The 21,815-nt window shown below is 41.7% G+C and overlaps 1 protein-coding gene and 1 non-coding gene across 3 annotated transcripts in view; both read left to right on the top strand.

Annotated features, from left to right (window-relative positions):
- LOC118804612 (complement C3-like) overlaps positions 1-21,815 on the top strand; it is a 52,595-nt gene that overhangs the window by 17,885 nt on the left and 12,895 nt on the right. For both annotated transcript variants that reach the window (XM_036565164.1, XM_036565162.1), the window contains 14 exons: positions 308-437; positions 1,452-1,514; positions 1,857-2,153; positions 4,435-4,750; positions 7,285-7,370; positions 9,521-9,660; positions 10,585-10,794; positions 13,366-13,432; positions 13,889-13,975; positions 14,610-14,813; positions 16,012-16,087; positions 16,188-16,347; positions 17,208-17,318; positions 19,108-19,252. In XM_036565164.1, coding sequence (XP_036421057.1) covers positions 308-437; positions 1,452-1,514; positions 1,857-2,153; positions 4,435-4,750; positions 7,285-7,370; positions 9,521-9,660; positions 10,585-10,794; positions 13,366-13,432; positions 13,889-13,975; positions 14,610-14,813; positions 16,012-16,087; positions 16,188-16,347; positions 17,208-17,318; positions 19,108-19,252 — 2,092 coding nt within the window. The remainder of the gene's footprint in view (positions 1-307; positions 438-1,451; positions 1,515-1,856; positions 2,154-4,434; positions 4,751-7,284; positions 7,371-9,520; positions 9,661-10,584; positions 10,795-13,365; positions 13,433-13,888; positions 13,976-14,609; positions 14,814-16,011; positions 16,088-16,187; positions 16,348-17,207; positions 17,319-19,107; positions 19,253-21,815) is intronic.
- On the top strand, positions 8,454-8,617 carry LOC118804662. The gene has a single exon (XR_005007004.1). It is a non-coding gene; the product is annotated as a U1 spliceosomal RNA (small nuclear RNA).

Here is a 21,815-nt window from a genome sequence, read left to right as displayed (position 1 = left end):
TAAGTGCACTGCGTTTTATTTATTTATCCAAAATGCTGACAACATACGTACCTACAGTCATTGCCCAACTGACCTGTCCGTGTTCTTCCCACAAATGCATTCTTCCATAGCTTCTGTTGCACGGCTGAACAAGCTCTCCCTGGCAAACTGGCCAGCGCTAGTCATCCAAACTTTAGCAAATCGAAAGGAATATTTAATATGTTTTGTACACCTGACCCTTTTTGCCAATGTTCTGTCAAGCTTGTCCTCCATGGATGGTTCAGTTATAATTCTCTCTCTAAACTCATTCCACACCTGTGTCTCCTAGATCTGGGATACGGTGGGCCGGTCTGATATGGGCTGCTCTGAAGATGGAGGGCGCAACAGTATGCTAATGTTCCGAGACTCAGGACTGAGCTTTCAGTCCAGCTATGGAGCTGATACATCTATCTTGCCAGGTACTTTTTTTAATGCATCAGCGGGGAATAATAATATTAACCCATAACATTATGTTTCACCTCCCCTGGCCGTCCACCTATCATCCGTTAAAATGCTAAGCTAGCTCAAAGACCCTCCCTGGTTTCTTCTCAGAGATACAGTACTGTGCAAAAGTCAGAGACCATCCTTTGTTTCCAGCCATTAAGTACAAGTTATTAGAAGAGCAGAAACATATTTAATATGAAAGTCTCAACAACTGAATATAATATCAATTCTTTCCGTATTTATTGTGTCCATGTTTGCCTTTATTACAGCAAGAGATTTGAGAGACTTGCAAAGTTCAGTCTTAGAAGTTGGTTGCACTTTCTGCTTCTAATGATTCCACTTTCCCCTTTTTTATGTTGGTGGATTATCTTATATCTAATCTCCTTGGAAACATATGTAAAAATAACTGAGCTCTGTGTAAAATTAGGGGATATCAAGAGAGGAGAAAATGAATTTAGCTACACAAATTGCAATAACAGAAGAATAAATGGTGGCACAAGCAGCCATTTAAACAGCTGTTAGTGTTGACTGGCTAGATAACAATGCTGTTAGCTTAGAGAAACCCATGTTTGTTGCCATGGCTCAAAAAACAGACAAAATGGAAAACTACCAACTTGAGTCAGTTGGGGAGGGGGAGCTTTTTAACTGTCCAATAAACCATCTTTTATTTTGTTTCTTGTCCATTGATTTGGTGAAATCAGTGGTTTGAAAGTGTGGCATTCGACACAATCACACAATGCCTTACAGACATTTCAAATGGCTTTTTTTTGTGGAACTTGTTTTCATGAAGTTGAGACGCTTGCAGCTGAGTTTCAAGTGGGTTGGAGAATGCTTTACGTTATGCAACTCAAGTGCAATTTAGTTTCATGTAAGTTTCACTGCGTAAAGCCAGGCTTACAAATTTGCTGTACTTTGCCAGTTCTAGGTTTTACTATATGTGTAACTATGATATTTAATATTGACTAACTTATATTGTGGTTCTCGTTTAGAGTGCTACATTCATCCCAGGAAGAAGCGCTCTGCAGCCCGACTGCAACTCCGAGCCCAGCTTGGTGAGTGCCTGCTACTGTGTCATATGCCATCCGCTGCTCAGCTGTCCCAATCTGTTTACTAAAAACAGTTCTGCTAACTGACATGAATGTATCTGCAGTAGACTACATCACTGACAGTCGGCCTTGTGATTCGCATTTGCGATTGCCAATGAAATTGGACTTCCTACAGCAGTTTTTACAGGAAATTATATACGCTACCATTCCTAAGCTCTTAGTAAATCTTTCCCATAGTGTCGTAGGGAAAACACCAAAATGTCCAGAGCTGGGACCCTGTGGAGTATAAGATTGTTTTCCCAAATGTTGTTTTGTTTCCTCTGTGTATGTGTATGTATGTGTGATCAGAGAAAAAGTACACCCAAGATTTAGAGCAACGCTGCTGCATGGCCGGTATGAGGGAGATTCCTATGCCCTATTCTTGCCGCCGCCGTTCTTTGTACATCACAGAGAACTGGAGCTGTGTGATGGCTTTCCTCGAATGTTGCTCCCAGTATTGGGGCCAGGAGCTGGGTGTCATCACCCCGCCGCCACCCACCACTGCTGAGCCACCTCCAACCACACCCTATGACGTATTTTTGGATCGACACGGAATAGGATCTGTCCCAGATATATACATATTTCATGCGGAGAGGGCGTTCTTAAGTAAGTGTTCACATTCACAAATGTAAATCAAAAAGAGGAGGTGGGACCAACAGTTTGCTTCTCCAACTGGAATGTAGGCAGTGAAAATTTCTTTGGGAAATGTACTGTGAGCGTACACCAATCAGGGATAACATTATGACCACCTCCTTGTTTCTCCGCTCATTGTCCATTTTATCAGCTCCACTTACTATATAGGTGCACTTTGTAGTTCTACAGTTACAGACTGTAGTCCATCTGTTTCTCTGCATACTTTGTTAGCCCCCTTTTACCCTGTTCTTCAGTGGTCAGGACCCCCATGGACCCTCACAGAGCAGTGTGTGTTGTGCTGGACTGAGTGGATCAGACACAGCAGTGCTGCTGGAGTTTTTAAACACCTCAGTGTCACAGCTGGACTGAGAATAGTCCACCAACCAAACCTGTCCAGCCAACAGCGTCCTGTGACCACTGATGAAGGACTAGAGGATGACTAACACAAACTGTGCAGCAGCAGATGAGCTATCGTCTCTGACTTTACATCTACAAGGTGGACTGACAAGGTAGGAGTGTCTAATAGAGTGGACAGTGAGTGGACACAGTGTTTAAAAACTCCAGCAGCACTGCTGTGTCTGATCCACTCAGACCAGCGCAACACATACTAACACACCACCACCACGTCAGTGTTACTGCAGCGCTGAGAATGATCCACCACCCAAATAGTACCTGCTCTGTGAGGGTCCATGGGGGTCCTGACCACTGAAGAACAGGTTGATTATAAACCTACACTGCTAACAAATTTGACTTAATACTGAGAAAAAAGCTAATCATTTTTCTGGCCTAATGTCCTTTAGCGTCATCAACCTTCGGTTACAGCTACCAGGCCACTAACAAACTAGGCTAATATAGCAAACAAATACCTGCTGCTTTCAGTTTTCAGGCCCAAGAACTGAAGAACATTGTGCATAAAAGGTTAACATGCCATGACAAATCGGAGGATAATTTGGGTTCTGGAAAATTTTATTTAAAATATTAGCTGAATATTTTTTATTTGTTTTTCTAAAAATGTAGAGTAACACTTTACTGTAGGTCAAGTTAGTAAGGCTACATGACAGCTGGCATAAACCTACAGAAACATTTATAAAGGCTTATTCCAATAAGCAGCAGTTGTCAGAAAAGCTGCTTTTGTCAGTTTCAATGTCAAGATGACATAACACCAATGTCAAGTGACAGACTGGCTGTCATAACACTGTCACAACACTGATGACATCACTTGACTTCCTTTTACCTGTGTTCTGAGGATCTATGAAGAAAAGCACATGGTGAGTCCACTGTGTCTTTCAGTTATCAGACATTTTCTCATTTAGCTCATGATTTCATATGAAGCTTTTAGCTGAAGTCACTGGTGTGACCCACTTTATTCTGAGGTAATTGTGAAAAAATAGAATACAAATGGATTGAATGACATATTTTAGTGGATGTTCTATGATTGACAACATGTGGTTTGATGCTCTGTAGCAGCCGTTTTGTAAAATGCATTGTTCATTAAAAATGCCACTGGTGTTGTCTTTCTTATGTGTAACACTAATGAGGATCGGTAACACCAGTGACTCCTATGGATAAATAGGAAAGTGGATGTTTCTGCAGAATGACCCGTCCCTTTTTCTCTGCAATTTCCAATATGGCTTCCCGACTCTTTCTGCTGATAAGCAGTTTCCATCTTGTGGTATAGTCTCTATATTTCTGCTCACATCTGAACAGTGGATTGTAATACATTTACCCCTGGCCTGTGGAGGTTGTTAGTGATGTCACTGACTGTTTTTTTGGGGGTTTTCTTCACACCTCTCACAATGTTCTTGTCATCAACTGCTGGTTGTTAGTACTCCAGTGGTTTCTTTCTTTTTCAGCACAAATAGGTTGCATTGCTATGCCCAATGTTTGTGCAAAGGCTATGGTGGATTTTCCCTGTTTCCATGTTTTCTCTGGCCCTTAGGTAAAATGAGTATCATATTTATTTATCATATTTATTTCACCCTAGAAAGTGTTATTGCACAAACTGACAGCAACAAAAACCTGTCACTTGACATAGATGTTACATCAACTTGACAATGAAGTTGACAAAAGAAGTCTTTATGACAACTGCCACTTAGTGGAATAAGCATTTATAAATGTTTATGTGGGTTTATGTCAGCCGTGATGAGAGGCTTATGTAATTGTCCTGTAGCCTTATGAGCACTGACCTACAGTAGAGGGCTACAAAATGTTATTTAAGAAAAGAACCATTCTTTGTCACATCTCTAAATTGCAGTGCCTATGAGTCCCAGACTTCCTGGACTTCCTGGACCTCCTGGACCTCCTGGGCCTCCTGGATTTCCTGGACTTCCTGGACCTCCTGGACCTCCTGAATCTCCTGTAGGCAGAGGGGGACGCTTTGGGCTCGGTGCTGCTTTGCCCGGTGCTGCTTTGCCTGGTGGTTTTGTGCCCAAGCATGATGAATATGATGATGATGATGATGATGATTACGCCTCTGTGGAGGACATTTACGTTCGCACAAAGTTCTTTGAGTCCTGGCTATGGACTGATATCAAACTCCCAGGAGCGCCTGAGCCGGCTGCAATGAATGGGTAGGAGTAATATTTAACTTTAAAGCTCTCACATCCACTTGCAAACCCAATTCCAAAAATGTTGGGACAGTATGGGATAGGTCAGTGAACACTGAAATCCCAAAAATTATGTTTGGGATTCATTTGAAAACAGCACAAAAGCATTATATTTGATGTATGACCTTATGAACTTCATTGTTATTTTGTAAATACACTATATTGCCAAAAGTATTTGCTCGTCTGCCTTCACATGCATATGAACTTGACTGACATCCCATTCTTAATCCATAGAGTTTAATGTGATGTCAGCCCACCCTTTGCAGCTATAACAGCTTCCACTCTTCTGGGAAGGCTTTCCACAAGGTTTAGGAGTGTTTATGGGAATTTTTGACCATTCTTCCAGAAGCACATTTGTGAGGTCAGACGCTCATGTTGGACGAGAAGGCCCGGCTCACAGTCTCCCGCTCTAATTCATCCCAAAGGTGTTCTATTGGGTTGAGGTCAGGACTGTGCAGGCCAGTCAAGTTCTTCCACACCAAACCATCCATGTCTTTATGGACATTGCTTTGTGCACTGGTGCGCTGTCATGTTGGAACAGGAAGGGGCCGTCCCCAAACTGTTCCCACAAAGTTGGGAGCATGAAATTGTCCAAAATCTCTTGGTCTGCTGAAGCAATAAGAGTTCCTTTCACTGGAACTAAGGGGCCGAGCCCAACTCCTGAAAAACAACCCCACACCATAATCCCCCCTCCACCAAACCTCACACTTGGCACAGTGCAGTCAGACAAGTACCGTTCTCCTGGCAACCGCCAAACCCAGACTCATCAATCAGATTGCCAGACAGAGAAGCTTGATTCGTCACTCCAGAGAACATGTCTCCACTGCTCTAGAGTCCAGTGGCAGTGCTTTACACCACTGCATTCAACGCGGTGGAAACCCATTCCATGAAGCTCTCTACGCTGTTCTTGAGCTAATCTGAAGGCCACATGAAGTTTGAAGGTCTGTAGCGATTGACTCTGCAGAAAGTTGACAACCTCTGCGAACTATGCGCCTCAGCATCCGCTGACCCCGCTCTGTCATTTTACGTGGTCGACCACTTCGTGGCTGAGTTGCTGTCGTTCCCAACCGCTTCCACTTTGTTATAACACCACTGACAGTTGACTGTGGAATATTTAGTAGCGAGGAAATTTCATGACTGGACTTGTTGCACAGGTGGCATCCAATCACAGCACCACACTGGAATTCACTGAGCTCCTGAGAGCGACCCATTCTTTCACAAATGTTTGTAGAAGCAGTCTGCAGGTCTAGGTGCTTGGTTTTATACACCTGTGGCCATGGAAGTGATTGGAACACCTGAATTCAATGATTTGGATGGTTGAGTGAATACTTTAGGAAATATGGCGTATGTTCTCATTCTAAATTTGAGAGCGTGCAACACATTCCAAAAAGTTTCTGGATGTTGTTGAAATGTCATGTCTGCTGTGCATAGTACAGTCTTAACTTGCATCTGTGCAAACAGTGCTTACTGACAGTCCTTTGTCAAAGTATTCCCGAGCTCACAGAGTGGTATGGATCACAGAGGCATACCGGTTTTCGATGCAGTGCCATCTGAGGGATCGGAGGTCATGCGCATTCAGAGATTACCCACAGAGATTCCCCTGGATTCCCTGAATTTTTTGATACCCTCTCATGCACCATAGAGGGTGAATCCTTGCAAACGCTTGTTTGGGAACATTATTCTTAATCAGCTGGACTATTTCATGATGCATTCTTTGGCAAAGTGGTGAGCCTTGACCCGTCCTTACTTACAGAGGGCTTGGCCGTTCCTGGATGCTCCTTTTAACCCCAGACATAATTGCATGACCTCTTTTTAAAATCTTTTCTGAACATTAAAATCTTAAATGGATCCTGACACAGGCATTCATTTCAGAATGAGCGTTTATTTACAAAAAACAGTGAAGCTGATAAGATAAAATGTTAATTATCTTGTCTTCGTATTGGTTTTGTTTAAATACAGGTCAAAGTATGTTTTTATGTTTAAAGATCAGTGATTTCCAAACAATTTTTGGATTTGGGTTTGTACAACTGCACTCTCAGTACACCCTCAAATCACCCAGGTGGAAAACGTTCATACCATCCCGACATCACATCATAAGTTGGGCCCAATCCCATTTCTTATACCCTCTTGTTTTCCAGTGTCACCTGGTTAGTTTTTAAACTTATGGCTATTGATTTAGCTTGTTGCTAGCTTTTACCTCGTGGTTAGCATTTTAGTTTGTGGTTAGTAACTTATGGCTATCGTTTTCGTGGCTAGTATTTTGTGTGTGGCGTTTTAACGAGTGGCTAGCATTTTAACTTGTATGTAGTACGTTAGCTTGTTGCTAGCATTTCAGTTTGTGGCTAGGGTTTGTTGCTTGTGGTTAGTTTTTTTTTTTAACTTTAATCACTCAAAATTGCCTTGGTAAGACTAACTGTGCTCCTGCAGGCCTAAAGACCACCTACAGATTGCTTTGGGAAAGTGTATTTCACTGTGGCTCTCTGTGTGTCTTTGTCCAGATTGGCTATTATGCAGGTGGACTCTGTTCTCCCGGACAGCATCACTGAATGGGGGGTTCTGGGTATCAGCGCCTCACGTGACACAGGTAATCTTTATTTCTGATGAGTTGAAGTTCCTGCAGTTCTGAGAGGCTCAGTAACCAGATTAAATAAGAGCATTAGTTTCTTTACTTATGCCTGCCATATTTGTTCAGTTACACTTTCACTGTCTGTGTTTACATGCAGATTTTTGCCAGACTGATTGAATACATTCAGATTACAGATTAAGACTGAGGTGTTCTTATTCTCACTCTACTCAACAATCTGACTGAAAATCTCTGTTTACATGCACAAAAATAATCAGATCCAAAATGATGCACAGGCATAGAGAACCACTTAGTGTAGACGTTACCATGCCAACCAGCATCACGTGAGTCCAGTCAGAGTGAGATGAGCAGCAGTGACCAGTGCTTGTGTTTTTAATCACTTTAAAATGATGTCAGACCCAGGAAAACGTCCTTCACATGTCCTTGTTAAAGAAGGCCGAGAGGAAGACGTCATGTTCTGAGACACATAAGCTGGACGTCCGTCCCACCGCCGTCTTTTAAAGACCAGAGCATAAACTTCGTCTCCTTTGCAGACCAGTTTCTGCTCCGCCATGTTGAACGGTATAAACTTTCACTATGTCGCGACGAACATGATCAGAACGGACTTAAACTTTCTGATATGTAATCAGATACAGGCGTTTACACGGATATTATTCTTCTATTTAACGGATTATTTACAGGATTACCCACCTCGGATATAAATTGTATTCTGAATGGCCTCAATCGGACTAGTCTATTGCGATTGAGGTGTATGCATGGACGTATTCTATTCTGATTGAGTTTGATTATTAAAGATTTATTAGGCTGCATGTAAACGTGGCTACTGATTATTCTTCATGTGATTTACACTCTATGATGGCTCATATTTATCAGTAATGGCTAATATATGTACTACAACTCACATACTTTTGAAAAGAGAGGACTGATTTATTTTTAATTTACAGTTTGAACAACAGTTATGCCTGCTAACCACAGACATGGCTTCTGTGCATTGCTGTATGCTTTAGGGAATAGGCTAATGTTGTTACATCCCTGTTGTGGCGTTTTAACTTGTGACTCACTAGCGTTTTATCTTGTAGCTAGTTACTTACCTGGCAGGGGTGACACCATGATCACGAAGGTGGTTCACCCAGGGTGAGGCTCGGCCATTGCACCTTGGTTGTACTGACCCTTGCGAATTCCCCAAATGCAGGAATCTCGACTACATAATTTCTGGTAGTGGGGGACTGTGCTGATGCTCTCCCCTGACAAGATTTGGGGCAGTCGTGGGCTGAAGGTTGTGGAACCAGCCTTGTTCGATCTCCTGAGCTGACAGTACATGACTGAAGTGCCCTTGAGCAAGGCATCTAACGCTAACTGCTCCCCGGGCGCCGTGGATAGGGCTGCCCACTGCTCCGGGCTAGTGTGCTCACTGCCCCCTAGTGTGGGTGTTCACTAGTGTGTATGTGGTGTCTCACTGCACGGATGGGTTAGATTGCAGAGGTGAAATCCCATTGTGGGACTAATAAGGGTCTCTTAATCTAGTATTTTAGCTTGTGAATAGTTTTTTAGCTAACTTGAGGCTGATGTTTTAGCTCATAGCTAGCTAGTGTTTTAGCTTTTGGCTGGGATTTTAGCTCATGGCTAGTATTTTAGCTTGCGGCTGACGTTTTACCTCATAGCTATTATTTTAGCTTGTGGCTGGCATTTTAGCTTGTGGCTAGTATTTTAGCTTGTGGCTAGTATTTTAGCTTGTGGCTAATATTTTAGCTCATGGCTAGTATTTTAGCTTGTGGCTAGTATTTTAGCTTGTGGCTAGTATTTTAGCTCATGGCTAGTATTTTAGCTTGTGGCTAGTATTTTAGCTCATAGCTAGTATTTTAGCTTGTGGCTGGCATTTTAGCTCATAGCTAGTATTTTAGCTTGTGGCTAGTATTTTAGGTCATGGCTAGTATTTTTTTTGTTGCTAGTGTTTTAGATTGTGGCTCAAGTGTTGTTCATTTATATTGTTTTAATAAATGGAGGCGTATTGAATTGAGACAGTCGTATTCTATGAAACAAAACTATGAATTTTAGAATTTTCATGCTTTAAACCTTCAGCTTTCTTTCTTACTGCTGTGTCATGTGCAAGTAATGGATTCTGCATCTGAAAGAGTTTTGCGCTCCTGCAGGTTTTTGTGTAGCGGAGCCTTATAATGTCCGAGCGTGGAAGCCTTTCTTCATCGACCTGCGTCTTCCTCGCACTGCCGCCCGACACGAACATGTGGAGGTCAAAGCCGTGCTGCACAACTACATGAACCAGGATTTACAGGTCATTTCCAAATGTGACCTCATGGTTTTAATATTTTACATCAATATACGTTACCTGTCCAGCTAGGTTACTGTTAGGTTATGTGTATATATATATATATATATATATATATATATATATGTATATATGTAGTTCTACAGTTACAGACTGTAGTCCATCTGTTTCTCTGCATACTTTGTTAGCCTTCTTTTACCCTGTTCTTCAGTGGTCAGGACTCCCATGGACCCTCACAGTGTAGGTACTATTTGGGTGGTGGATCATTCTCAGCACTGCAGTAACACTGACTTGGTGGTGGTGTGTTAGTGAGTGTTGTGCTGGTCTGAGTGGATGAGTGGATCACTGAAGTTTTTAAACACTGTGTCCACTCACTGTCCACTCTATTAGACACTCCTACCTTGTCAGTCCACCTTGCAGTTGTAAAGTCAGAGACGATAGCTCATCTGCTGCTGCACAGTTTGTGTTGGTCATCCTCTAGTCCTTCATCAGTGGTCACAGGACGCTGCCCACAGGACGCTGTTGACTGGATGTTTTTGGTTGGTGGACTATTCTCAGTACAGCAGTGACACTGAGGTGTTTAAAAACTCCAGCAGCACTGCTGTGTCTGATCCACTCAGACCAGCACAACACACACTCACACACCACCACCACATCAGTGTTACTGCAGTGCTGAAATGACCCACCACCCAAATAGTACCTGCTCTGTGAGGGTCCATGGGGGTCCTGACCACTGAAGAACAGGGTAAAAGGGGGCTAAAAAGTATGCAGAGAAACAGATGGACTACAGTCTGTAACTGTAGAACTACAAAGTGCACCTATATAGTAAGTGGAGCTGATAAAATGGACAATGAGTGTAGAAACAAGGAGGTGGTCATAATGTTATGCCTGATCGGTGTGTGTCTGTGTATTGTTTGTGTCTGTTTGTAGGTGCTGGTGATCCTGGAGAAGACGAGCGACATGTGCAGTGTGGCGTTTACTGGAGATCATAAGCAGCAGGTGTCGGTCCAAGCACGTTCCTCTGTGCTTCTGCGTTATACCGTCATCCCTCTCAAAGCGGGAGAGTTCCCCCTGCAGGTCACAGCCACGGCGCGCTCCTTCGCTGGACAGGATGCCATCAGGAAGACTCTTCGCGTGGTGGTGAGAATCTGCATGGAAAACTATATCAGACTCTGTCTTTTCACTCTCTGGTCACTTTATGAGCTCCACCTGTTTTTTAGCTACACTATGTAGGAAAAGTTCGATTTGACATGTTTTCATTCTTGTTGTAACTTTGGCTTCCCAGAATTGCCATAACATACTGACTAGCTTGTGGCTAGGATTTTAGCTCATGGCCAGCAATTTAGCATGTGGCTAGTATTTTAGCTTGTGGCTGGCATTTTAGCTCATAGCTAGTATTTTAGCTTGTGGCTAGTATTTTAGCTTGTGGCTAGTATTTTAGCTCATAGCTAGTATTTTAGCTTGTGGCTATTATTTTAGCTCATAGCTAGTATTTTAGCTTGTGGCTAGTATTTTAGCTCATGGCTAGTATTTTAGCTCATAGCTAGTATTTTAGCTTGTGGCTAGTATTTTAGCTCATAGCTAGTATTTTAGCTCATGGCTAGTATTTTAGCTCATAGCTAGTATTTTAGCTTGTGGCTAGTATTTTAGCTCATAGCTAGTATTTTAGCTTGTGGCTATTATTTTAGCTTGTGGCTAGTATTTTAGCTCAGAGCTAGTATTTTAGCTTGTGGATAGCTAGTATTTTAGCTTGTGGCTAGGATTTTAGCTCATGGCCAGCAATTTAGCATGTGGCTAGTATTTTAGCTTGTGGCTGGCATTTTAGCTCATAGCTAGTATTTTAGCTTGTGGCTAGTATTTTAGCTTGTGGCTAGTATTTTAGCTCATAGCTAGTATTTTAGCTTGTGGCTATTATTTTAGCTCATAGCTAGTATTTTAGCTTGTGGCTAGTATTTTAGCTCATAGCTAGTATTTTAGCTCATGGCTAGTATTTTAGCTCATAGCTAGTATTTTAGCTTGTGGCTAGTATTTTAGCTCATAGCTAGTATTTTAGCTCATGGCTAGTATTTTAGCTCATAGCTAGTATTTTAGCTTGTGGCTAGTATTTTAGCTCATAGCTAGTATTTTAGCTTGTGGCTATTATTTTAGCTTGTGGCTAGTATTTTAGCTCAGAGCTAGTATTTTAGCTTGTGGATAGCTAGTATTTTAGCTTGTGGCTAGGATTTTAGCTCATGGCCAGCAATTTAGCATGTGGCTAGTATTTTAGCTTGTGGCTGGCATTTTAGCTCATAGCTAGTATTTTAGCTTGTGGCTAGTATTTTAGCTTGTGGCTAGTATTTTAGCTCATAGCTAGTATTTTAGCTTGTGGCTATTATTTTAGCTCATAGCTAGTATTTTAGCTTGTGGCTAGTATTTTAGCTCATAGCTAGTATTTTAGCTCATGGCTAGTATTTTAGCTCATAGCTAGTATTTTAGCTTGTGGCTAGTATTTTAGCTCATAGCTAGTATTTTAGCTCATGGCTAGTATTTTAGCTCATAGCTAGTATTTTAGCTTGTGGCTAGTATTTTAGCTCATAGCTAGTATTTTAGCTTGTGGCTATTATTTTAGCTTGTGGCTAGTATTTTAGCTCATAGCTAGTATTTTAGCTCATAGCTAGTATTTTAGCTTGTGGCTAGTATTTTAGCTTGTGGCTAGTATTTTAGCTCAGAGCTAGTATTTTAGCTTGTGGATAGCTAGTATTTTAGCTTGTGGCTAGTTTTTTAGCTCATGGTTAGCGTTTTAGTTCTTTGCTAGTGTTTTATCTTGTGGCCAGTTTTTTAGCTGCGTTTAATCTCAAATATTGTTCATTTGTAACGTTGATTGATTTGATAAATGGAAACGAGTTGAATTGACACAGTCGTATTCTATGAAAGGGATCTATGAATTTTGTGTATTGTTACGTATTTTAAACATTCAGTTTTCTTTTTTTACTGCTGTGTCTTGTGCAAGTAATAAATTCTGTGTCTCAGAGTGTTTTCTGCTCATGAGGACATTTTGTTTATTTAATTTAATGTTATTTTATTTTAAAATAAAAGCCATACATCAACAAAAAATCCTTTGAATGGAAACATAGCTGATGTAGCATTTGTAGAATTTGATTTATATGATTTAAAAGGCTGATTTTTCTTTTTTCTAATTTAGGATTTCAGTTTGGCTCATTAAAAGAGGAACATTCATGTTCTTTATATTGCAACTTTGGCTAACAAAACGTACCGGTACTAGCAAGTTTCATGCGCCCACATAGTGTAAGCTTTGCATATTAAAAAAAAGGCTAATAAAAATCACACAAGTGGACCATCAGAGATGAAAATTCAGATCAGTGCACCTCTAATTTCTGTGTATAGTACTGCATCTTGCCATGGTTTCTTCTCATTAGTTTTCAAACCAGCCCCACAGCAGCCGTAGACTTTCAGTATTATCTCCTATCTTCAGGATACATCATCAGAATGGCACTTCCCAGTGTTTAAACCAGGAAATCTGTTGTAGAAACTTCTCTGTCATTGCTGTAAGATGTGATTAGGCATGTTTACGACAGGCAAAGGGATGGTTTCATGTTTTCCTCTATCCAGAGTGTCCCTTTAGAGTCAGATTCTCCCACTTGATGTGTTTTCTCTACACTTTCTGAGTGTACAATGCCTAAACTTGGTGAATGTGGCCATGTGTTGGTGCAGGTGGAAGGAATTCAGAAGATGGATGTGAGGAGTTACGTGTTGGACCCTGCTGATAAAGGAGGCAGCGGTGAGATTCCTTTCTGTCCCCTTTCTATCACACAAAGGCCCAATCCCATTTCACCCCTCGCCCCTACCTCTTAGCCCTTAGCCCTTCGTTTTGAGCGTTCACGTCTAGGGTTAGGGTGTCCCAGTTCTCATTAAGATAGAGGGGTAGGGCGAAGTTTTAGAGCTACATCGCCCTTCAAATGGAGGTTTTTAAAAAAAAGTCAGGACCCCCATGGACCCTCACAGAGCAGGTACTGTTTGGGTGGTGGATCATTCTCAGCACTGCAGTAACACTGACATGGTGGTGGTGTGTTAGTGTGTGTTGTGCTGGTCTGAGTGGATCAGACACAGCTGTCACAATCACCCCCTAGTGTAGCACAAGTCGTCAAACGCCAAATTTACCGTTGTGTCTTTTGTTCGGCACTTAAACGTTCAGCAGCTCGTTAACCTGAGTGTGTGTGTTTGTTTGGTTCCACAGATGGGAAGCAGGAGATTAATGTGGAGAAAGCTAAACCGCTCTCCGTCGTTCCGAACTCGCTTCCAGAAACATTTGTCAACGTTAGAGGTGAACATTTTAGCTGGCAATTCATTTCCTTTTAAATAATTGCAATTTTTTCTTCTTTTTCTTGTTCATTTTATGCTTTGATAAAAGTACAAGCCCAAGGGGACCAAAATAGCTGATCAGCTGTCTTGCTTTTTTAGCTATCCTATCTATATATCACTGTTGTCCGAACAAAACCTTGCATCTCCAAAATGGTAACTTTACAGGAGAAGGAAAAAACCTACTTTACTTTTAATGTAAGTCAATGGAACCAGACGTCTTTCCAAGCCATTTTGGGCCGTTTCTTTTGTTCCATTCATCATGAAACTTACATACAATGTAAAGGGTAACAGGTATTTTTAAATTATGCCAAACAATGAAAATGTCATTAATGGAGATACAAGGTTTTCTCCCGACAACAGCAGTTTGTTTGTCTCAACCCAGTTGATGAAAACACACCCAATTCATATTTGCTTGTTATAACAATATCATTTTGAAATCTAGTGACTTTGAAAATCAGCATAAATAAATGTGATGAACTCAAATAATCACAATCAGGCAATTTTGTAATAATTATGACAGCCCTTATTAGCACACATCCCAACTGAACGCACTGTAATTTCTGCCACGTTGTGCTCACACGTGTTTGTGTTAATAGGTGATTTGCTGGCAGACAGCATTGATAACTCCATCAATAAGGACTCTCTGGCGGCGCTGATCCAGATGCCCGGTGGATGTGTGGAGCAGAACTTGGCCAGCATCACACTGCCTCTCATAGCTGCACACTATCTGGACCGCAGCAGACAGTGGGAGAGTGTGGGAATGCACCGCAGAGAGGAGGCTATTAGCTACATACAGAAAGGTGAGAAAGATGGATGGGCAGAAAGTTAGGTAGATTGGAGAGATTGGTACACAGATGGATGGGCCATTGGGGGTATTAATGACTAAATGGTTGAATGGATTGATTAATAAAGCAATAAGCCACTTGAGGAGGTGGGTTACAGTGATTTTATCATGGGTGTTGTTAGGCACGACATGAAGCGGAGTAAAACTCCCTTCCCCGTGATAAAATCACAGTAACGCACTGCCTCGAGTGGCTTATTGCTTATATAAAACAGCGGCCAACATAAAGTGTATGAAAATACAAAATGTTTTAGATCATTATTTAAGTAATTATTATTAATAAAATTGGACATAAACAAGTATTATGCCAAAAATATTGTGGTTCCTATAGAGTATGATATCGTTGTTGAGCAACTTTTGACCGCTGAATGAGGAAAAGAATGTTCGGTCGTCCATCACTGTAAACTGCAGACATTTCATGATTTTTTCAAATATTTTTTGTATAACAGTGAACATATGATAACACAGCACTGTTTAATGCTAAAACTTTTAGTACTTTTTGGTCACCAAAAATGATGATTAATAGACAAGAAGTTGGATGGATGACTGGAAAGAAGGTTGAATAGATAAATTGCTGGATAGTTAAGTGAAATAGATGGATGAATGGATGCGTGGATTAATGGACAAGAAGTCGAATACATACATGTCCAGATGGATGGATGGACAGGAAGTAGATGCTAAATAGATGAAAAAACTCACTGGGCGGCGGATAGATGGACAGAAAATTAGATGAATGGATAAGTGGGTGGACAAACAAATAGATAATTGTTTTACATAGTCCTAAAGTTATAAGTTCCTACAAGGTTCGTGGCTTGAATTGAAGGTTCTAGGGGGAGAAAATGATGTCATGTGAAAGTTCCCTAAGCTTTCGTTACACTTTCACATCTCATTTACTTAAATGGCTTTATAAAGAACCATCGTAAGGTTTTTAGTGAAACCAAAAGTGTTTTTTCTCATTGCAAAGATTTCGAGAGATGGGTACATGACTTTTATCTAATTTATTTTCCAAATTTATACAAACTTTAGATAGCACGGTAATCCTCTAAGGGCCTAAAGCACCTGGAACCTAACAACAAGAGCAGTTTGTTACTGACTTGTGTGCAAATGTATGTCATTGGTCACTGGTCTGATGGGTTCTCTTTCTGCTTCTGCCTCAGGCTACGAGAACCAACTGTTCTATCGCAAAAAGGATGACTCGTATCCACCCTACCGCAATGAAGGAACCAGCACATGGTATTTCTACAGTTCGCAGATGATACATTTTTGGATGCTGAGAAGATTTAAGAGCAGTCGAAAGCGTGCGGCTCAATCATACTCACCTTTTCTTTCTCAGGATCACTGCGTTTGTGGTGAAGGTGTTCTCCATGGCTAAGAATTTCATCAGTGTTGATGAGAAACACATATGTGGGCCGTTGATTTACCTGCTCAAACACAAGCAGCTCAGTTCTGGAGCGTTCAAAGAGGATAACCCCGTCTACACCACCTCAATGACGGTGAGAGAATGAAAGATACAGCAGGATAAGAGATTAAACTGTGTTTTTATGGCCAAAAATACACTTAACATTATGACCACCTCCTTGTTTCTACGCTCATTGTCCAATTTATGAGCTCCACTTACTATATAGGTGCACCTTGTAGTTCTACAGTTACAGACTGTAGTCCATCTGTTTCTCTGATACTTTGTTAGCCCCCTTTTACCCTGTTCTTCAGTGGTCAGGACCCCCATGGACCCTCACAGAGCAGGTACTATTTGGGTGGTGGATCATTCTCAGCGCTGCAGTAACACTGACACAGTGGTGGTGTGTTAGTGTGTGTTGTGCTGGTCTGAGTGGATCAGACACAGCAGTGCTGCTGGAGTTTTTAAACACTGTGTCCACTCACTGTCCACTCTATTAGACACTCCTACCTTGTCGGTCCACCTTGTAGATGTAAAGTCAGAGACGATAGCTCATCTGCTGCTGCACAGTTTGTGTTGGGGGTCCATGGGGGTCCTGACCACTGAAGAACGAGTAAAAGGGGGCTAACAAGGTATTCAGAGAAACAGATGGACTACAGTCTGTAACTGTAGAACTATAAAGTTCACCCTAATTTAGTCATGTCCATCTCCTACCCACTAGCTAGGTCGCCCCTTATCACACAATGCTACCAAGCTGGGAGGGTTGTTCCCACATTGTTGACTTCCCTCAACAAAGAAAGGGCTTCCCCACCCCCGAAATCCCAATTTAATCCACATTTTTAATCGCAGGTTCAATAAGGTTGCAGTATAATCACAGTTTGATGCTTAGTTCTAGTGCAATAATAGATATTTCTAAGAAAGTGAACAGTGATTGTTGTTTTGTATGCATGCGCATAGGGTGGTCTTCAAGGTGCAGAATCCAAAGAGACCCTCACTGCATTTGTACTGATTGCCTTGGCTGAAGCTCAGAGTGCTGTCACCTGTAATGATCCATCAGTCGTCCCAGAGGTAACACACACACACACACCCACACACACATACTAGGTTCCTATGTTGGTAAATGATGCAGTCGCCTCATGAACTTCAACACTGAGATAACAAACTAACTACATTCTGATTTTTATAACACGTCCAGTCACTGCTCTCCTGCACCTTTACATCGCATGCATGAATGTTGCACCTTAAATGACGAGGAGTGTGCTTTCACAGCGTTTTCCTGCTCGAATACACCACAGAATTCAACCATAGATATACAGTTGTATGCAAAAGTTTGAAAACACCAGTCAAATTACATGTTTTGTGGGACATAACACATAACACAATACTACATCTTGTACAAGAAACAAACCAAAATATGGAAATATGGAAATATGTGTACAATTTCTGTTGAAAATCTACTGGAAAATATAGAAATTATGCCATTACTTTTGCACAGGCCATATTTTCTGTTGTATTTTTTTTTTAAATGTTAATATGTTGGGTTGCACCTACCAACTTTTGCCTACAACTGAGTTAAAGAAGTAGATTGCTGATGACATCACTGTATTATATAGAGCCCTTCATAAAACGGATAGTTCAGGTCCTAAAATCTGATTGGCTGAGCCGCGTTCGAAGCTGTTGTAAAGTCCATGATATACCACGGCTCTGACCTCCTCACAGCGACTGAACTCTGTATCACTGCGCCTCGGCACGAAAAAACCCTTCAGCTGTTAATGGATTAATCTTTGACTCTAAAGCTGATCACAGAGAGCACCGAGTGAACTGAGGAAGTAAGAACCTGCTTCTGTTTAAACTGAGGGGCTGAAAACTTATATTCTTATCTAGAACCGGGATGGTCAGCTAGCTAACAGGCTAAAAGATAGTAAACATGCTAAACAACTCCAACTTTAATATCACAGGCTTGAATTAAAGCACTCACGATATGATTCACTGAAAACGGCACTATAAAAGTCTAAAGAATGAACCTGAATGTCTCACACACTCCAAATGTCCGTGTTTCAGTCAGAAGTAGCGTCAAACCCAGACTGAGTCCCAAACGGCTCCGTACTCCCTAGCTAAATAGTGAGCTGTGTAACATTAAGTTTGGAAATTTTATCTTCTGCTGTCGAATACTGCGCTGCCTGTCGAGTATGAATGTGGACGAATCCCAAATGACCATTTTTAGTGATATTCTGCATTGCTGGGCTGCAGGAGTCAGTATTTAAATTCCTACGTAGTGCACTATGTAGGGGGCAGGGAGCCGTTTGGGATTCAGCCCCAGTGTGAGAAAAGTGGCATCGTCAGACTGGCGGAAGACTCACGGTGGTAATGTGGTGACCAAAAAGTACTTATAAACTGAAAGTTTTAGCATTAAACAGTGCTGTGTTATCAAATGTTCACTGTTATACGAAAAATCATGAAATGTCTGCAGTTTACAGTGATGGGCGACCAAACGTTCTTCTCCTCATTCAGCGTTCAGTGGTTTAGCAACGATACTCTAAAGGGACTACATTTCTTGGCGGAATACTTGTTTATGTTAAATTTTATTAATAATAACTTAAATAATGATCTAAAACGTTGTGTATTTTAATATATTTTATGTTGGTCAGCATTTTATAAAAGCAATAAGCCACTCGAGGCAGTGAGTTACTGTGATAGTTTTACTTTCCCGTGATAAAATCGCAGTAACCCACAGCCTCTCATGGCTTATTGTTCTGTTATAAAAGTGTTATTACTAGGCTAAACCCACAAGAGGATAGAGAACACCGTAGAGCTCTTCTGTGATTAAGTGAACAGTAAACATGAATATCTTTTGCAGACGAGTTTCAGCAGAGCAGGCGAGTATCTGAAGGAGCGCTTCCCGCGGCTGAGGCGCCCCTACTCCGTGGCGATAGCGTGCTATGCTCTAGCCATGAGCGGCAAGGGCTGCATGAAGAGCATGTTGCTGAAGGCTGCCTCACCAGGTACTCATGGCTGTCCTTCTCTCCGTACTTTATCTTAGCTTTAAATGATTAGTAATACTTTACTTTTTTATGTGTGAAAGATTTTCTCCATGTTCCTCGACACCAAATTCGTCAAACCATGTCTTTATGGGCCTCTCTTTGTGCACAGAGCAGGAAAAGGCCTTTCCCAAACTGTTGGAATTATGTAGTTGTCTAAAATGTCTTTTGTATGCTGTAGCATTAATTTTACCCTGGTACTAAAGAGCCCAAATCCTGAAAAACAGCCCTACACCATTATCCCTCCTCCACCAAACTTTACTGTTGGCACCATGCATTCCAGTAGGTAGTGATCTCTTGACATCTGCCAAACCTAGATGCGTCCATCAGGGCCGGTATGGCTGCGGGTTTTAGTTCCAACAAAGCAGGAGCACACATTGTTAGTTGTGGAGGTCGAGACCAACCGATTAAACAAGTGGAATCAGGTTTGCTCCTGTTTGTGTGGAATAAAACCCACACCAGCCCTATTGCAGATAAGATTGGACTCACCTGCTGCAGAGCATGTGTACTTACTATCACTTAGAAAATCAGTGCCAGCGTCATTACTTGTCAGCTAAATTAGCTACGTAGCTCCAATGCAGAACTAAAGATATGGGCTTAGGTCAAAGATTGTGAAATTGTTTTTTTTCTTCTTCACCAAATTGAGACTACATCAAAAGTCAAGTCAAAGTTTATTTATATAGCGCTTTTTACAACAGGTGTTGTCACAAAGCAGCTTTACAGAAAAATCCAGGTCCGAGCCCCCATGAGCGTCGCCAGTGGCGACAGGGGCAAGGAAAAACTCCCTATGAGCAAGAGGAAGAAACCTTGAGAGGAACCAAGACTCAACAAGGGGAAGACCCATCCTCCTCTGGTCGACACCGGATAGCAAACAGCGTTAGTATAAAATATTAGAATACAAAACGGGGAAAAACAGGTGGAGCAATGGTTAATTAGATAGTTAAGGAGGGTCAGTTCATAAGGGTTAGGTTTGCACAGCATTGTACAGCATGAAGCTCAATGGTGGTCAAACTGGTGCAGAAGGCTGGCGAGCAGTGGCACCCGATCAAGGCAGAAGAAGCAACAGCATCAGATGCGCAGGATGGGCAGCTGTTCAACTCGGCAAAGAAAAGAAAAACACACTGAGAGTTAGTTCTGTAAAGAGTCACTGATCACAGATTACAGTGTTAACAGAGAGCAGCAGAGACACTATATATATATATATATATATATATATATATATACACAGTGAAGCCCGAAATTCAACCAAAAAAAAAAAATTATTCAACCAGCAATTTTTTTTTGACCGGAAATGACACAGGCATCTCCCAGAAGATAATAAGACGAAGTACAAGAGGCATCATTGTGGAAAAAAAATATTCCTCAGCTTTTATTTACATTTGAACAAAAAGTGGCATGTCCAAAATTATTCATACCCTTTGCAAACTGTCACAGTCTATGGGAAAATCCAAAGTTCTATACCATTTCAAATAGTCCAAGCTGTTCTAAAGCATCCTAATTACCCTGATTCATTGGGAACAGCTGTTTTATTCAACTCAACAGGTGAAAAATAGCAGCTCTCTGCAGTTGGTTTGTGGACGCTCATGGCTAAGACAAAGGAGCTCACTAAGGACCTGCAGCTGCGCATTGTGGCTGTTCACAGGTCAAGAAAGGGCTATAAGGCCATATCTAAATGTTTAAGTTCCAGGGGCTACAGTGCAAAGTATTATTCAACAATACAAGACGTTCCGCACTGTGGGAAATCTCAGAGGACGTGGTCGGAAGCCAAAAGTGACATCTGTGCTGGCCAGGAGGATAGTGAGAGAGGTGAAAAAGAATCCAAGGATCACCACCAAGCCCATCCTGGTGAATCTGGGCTCTGCTGGTGGCAACGTCTCAAGGCAGACAGTCCAACGGACGCTGCATCTTGCTGGGTTCCACGGACGCAGACCAAGGAGGACACCATTTCTCCAGAAAAGGCACACAAAAGCCTGCTTGGCCTTTGCAAATGCTCATCTGGACAAAGAAGACGACTTCTGGTCTTCTGTTTTATGGTCAGATGAAACAAAAAATTGAATTGTTTGGCCACAGTGATGTATCCTTCATTTGGCGTAAAAAAGGAGAATACTTCGACCCTAAAAACACCATCCCCACTGTCAAACATGGTGGTGGGAACCTAATGATTTGGGGGTGTTTCTCAGCCAGTGGACCAGGGAACCTAATCACAATAAACGGCACCATGAAAAAAGAGCAATACATCAAGATTCTCAACAACAACATCAGGCAGTCTGCAGAGAAACTTGGCCTTGGGCACCAGTGGACATTTCAGCACGACAACAACCCAAAACATACAGCAAAAGTGGTGAAGAAATGGTTAGCGGACCAAAACATAAACGTTTAAAGTGGCCCAGCCAGAGTCCTGACTTGAATCCTATTGAGAATCTGTGGAGGGAGCTAAAGATCAGGGTGATGGCAAGGAGACCCTCCAATCTGAAAGAGTTGGAGCTCATCGCTAAAGATGAATGGGCAAAAATACCAGTGGAGACAT

Source organism: Colossoma macropomum, unplaced genomic scaffold, assembly GCF_904425465.1.
Source record: "Colossoma macropomum unplaced genomic scaffold, Colossoma_macropomum, whole genome shotgun sequence".
Lineage (NCBI taxonomy): Eukaryota > Metazoa > Chordata > Actinopteri > Characiformes > Serrasalmidae > Colossoma > Colossoma macropomum.
Note: the sequence above shows the minus strand (reverse complement) of the source record. Positions and strands in the feature narration are given on the sequence as shown.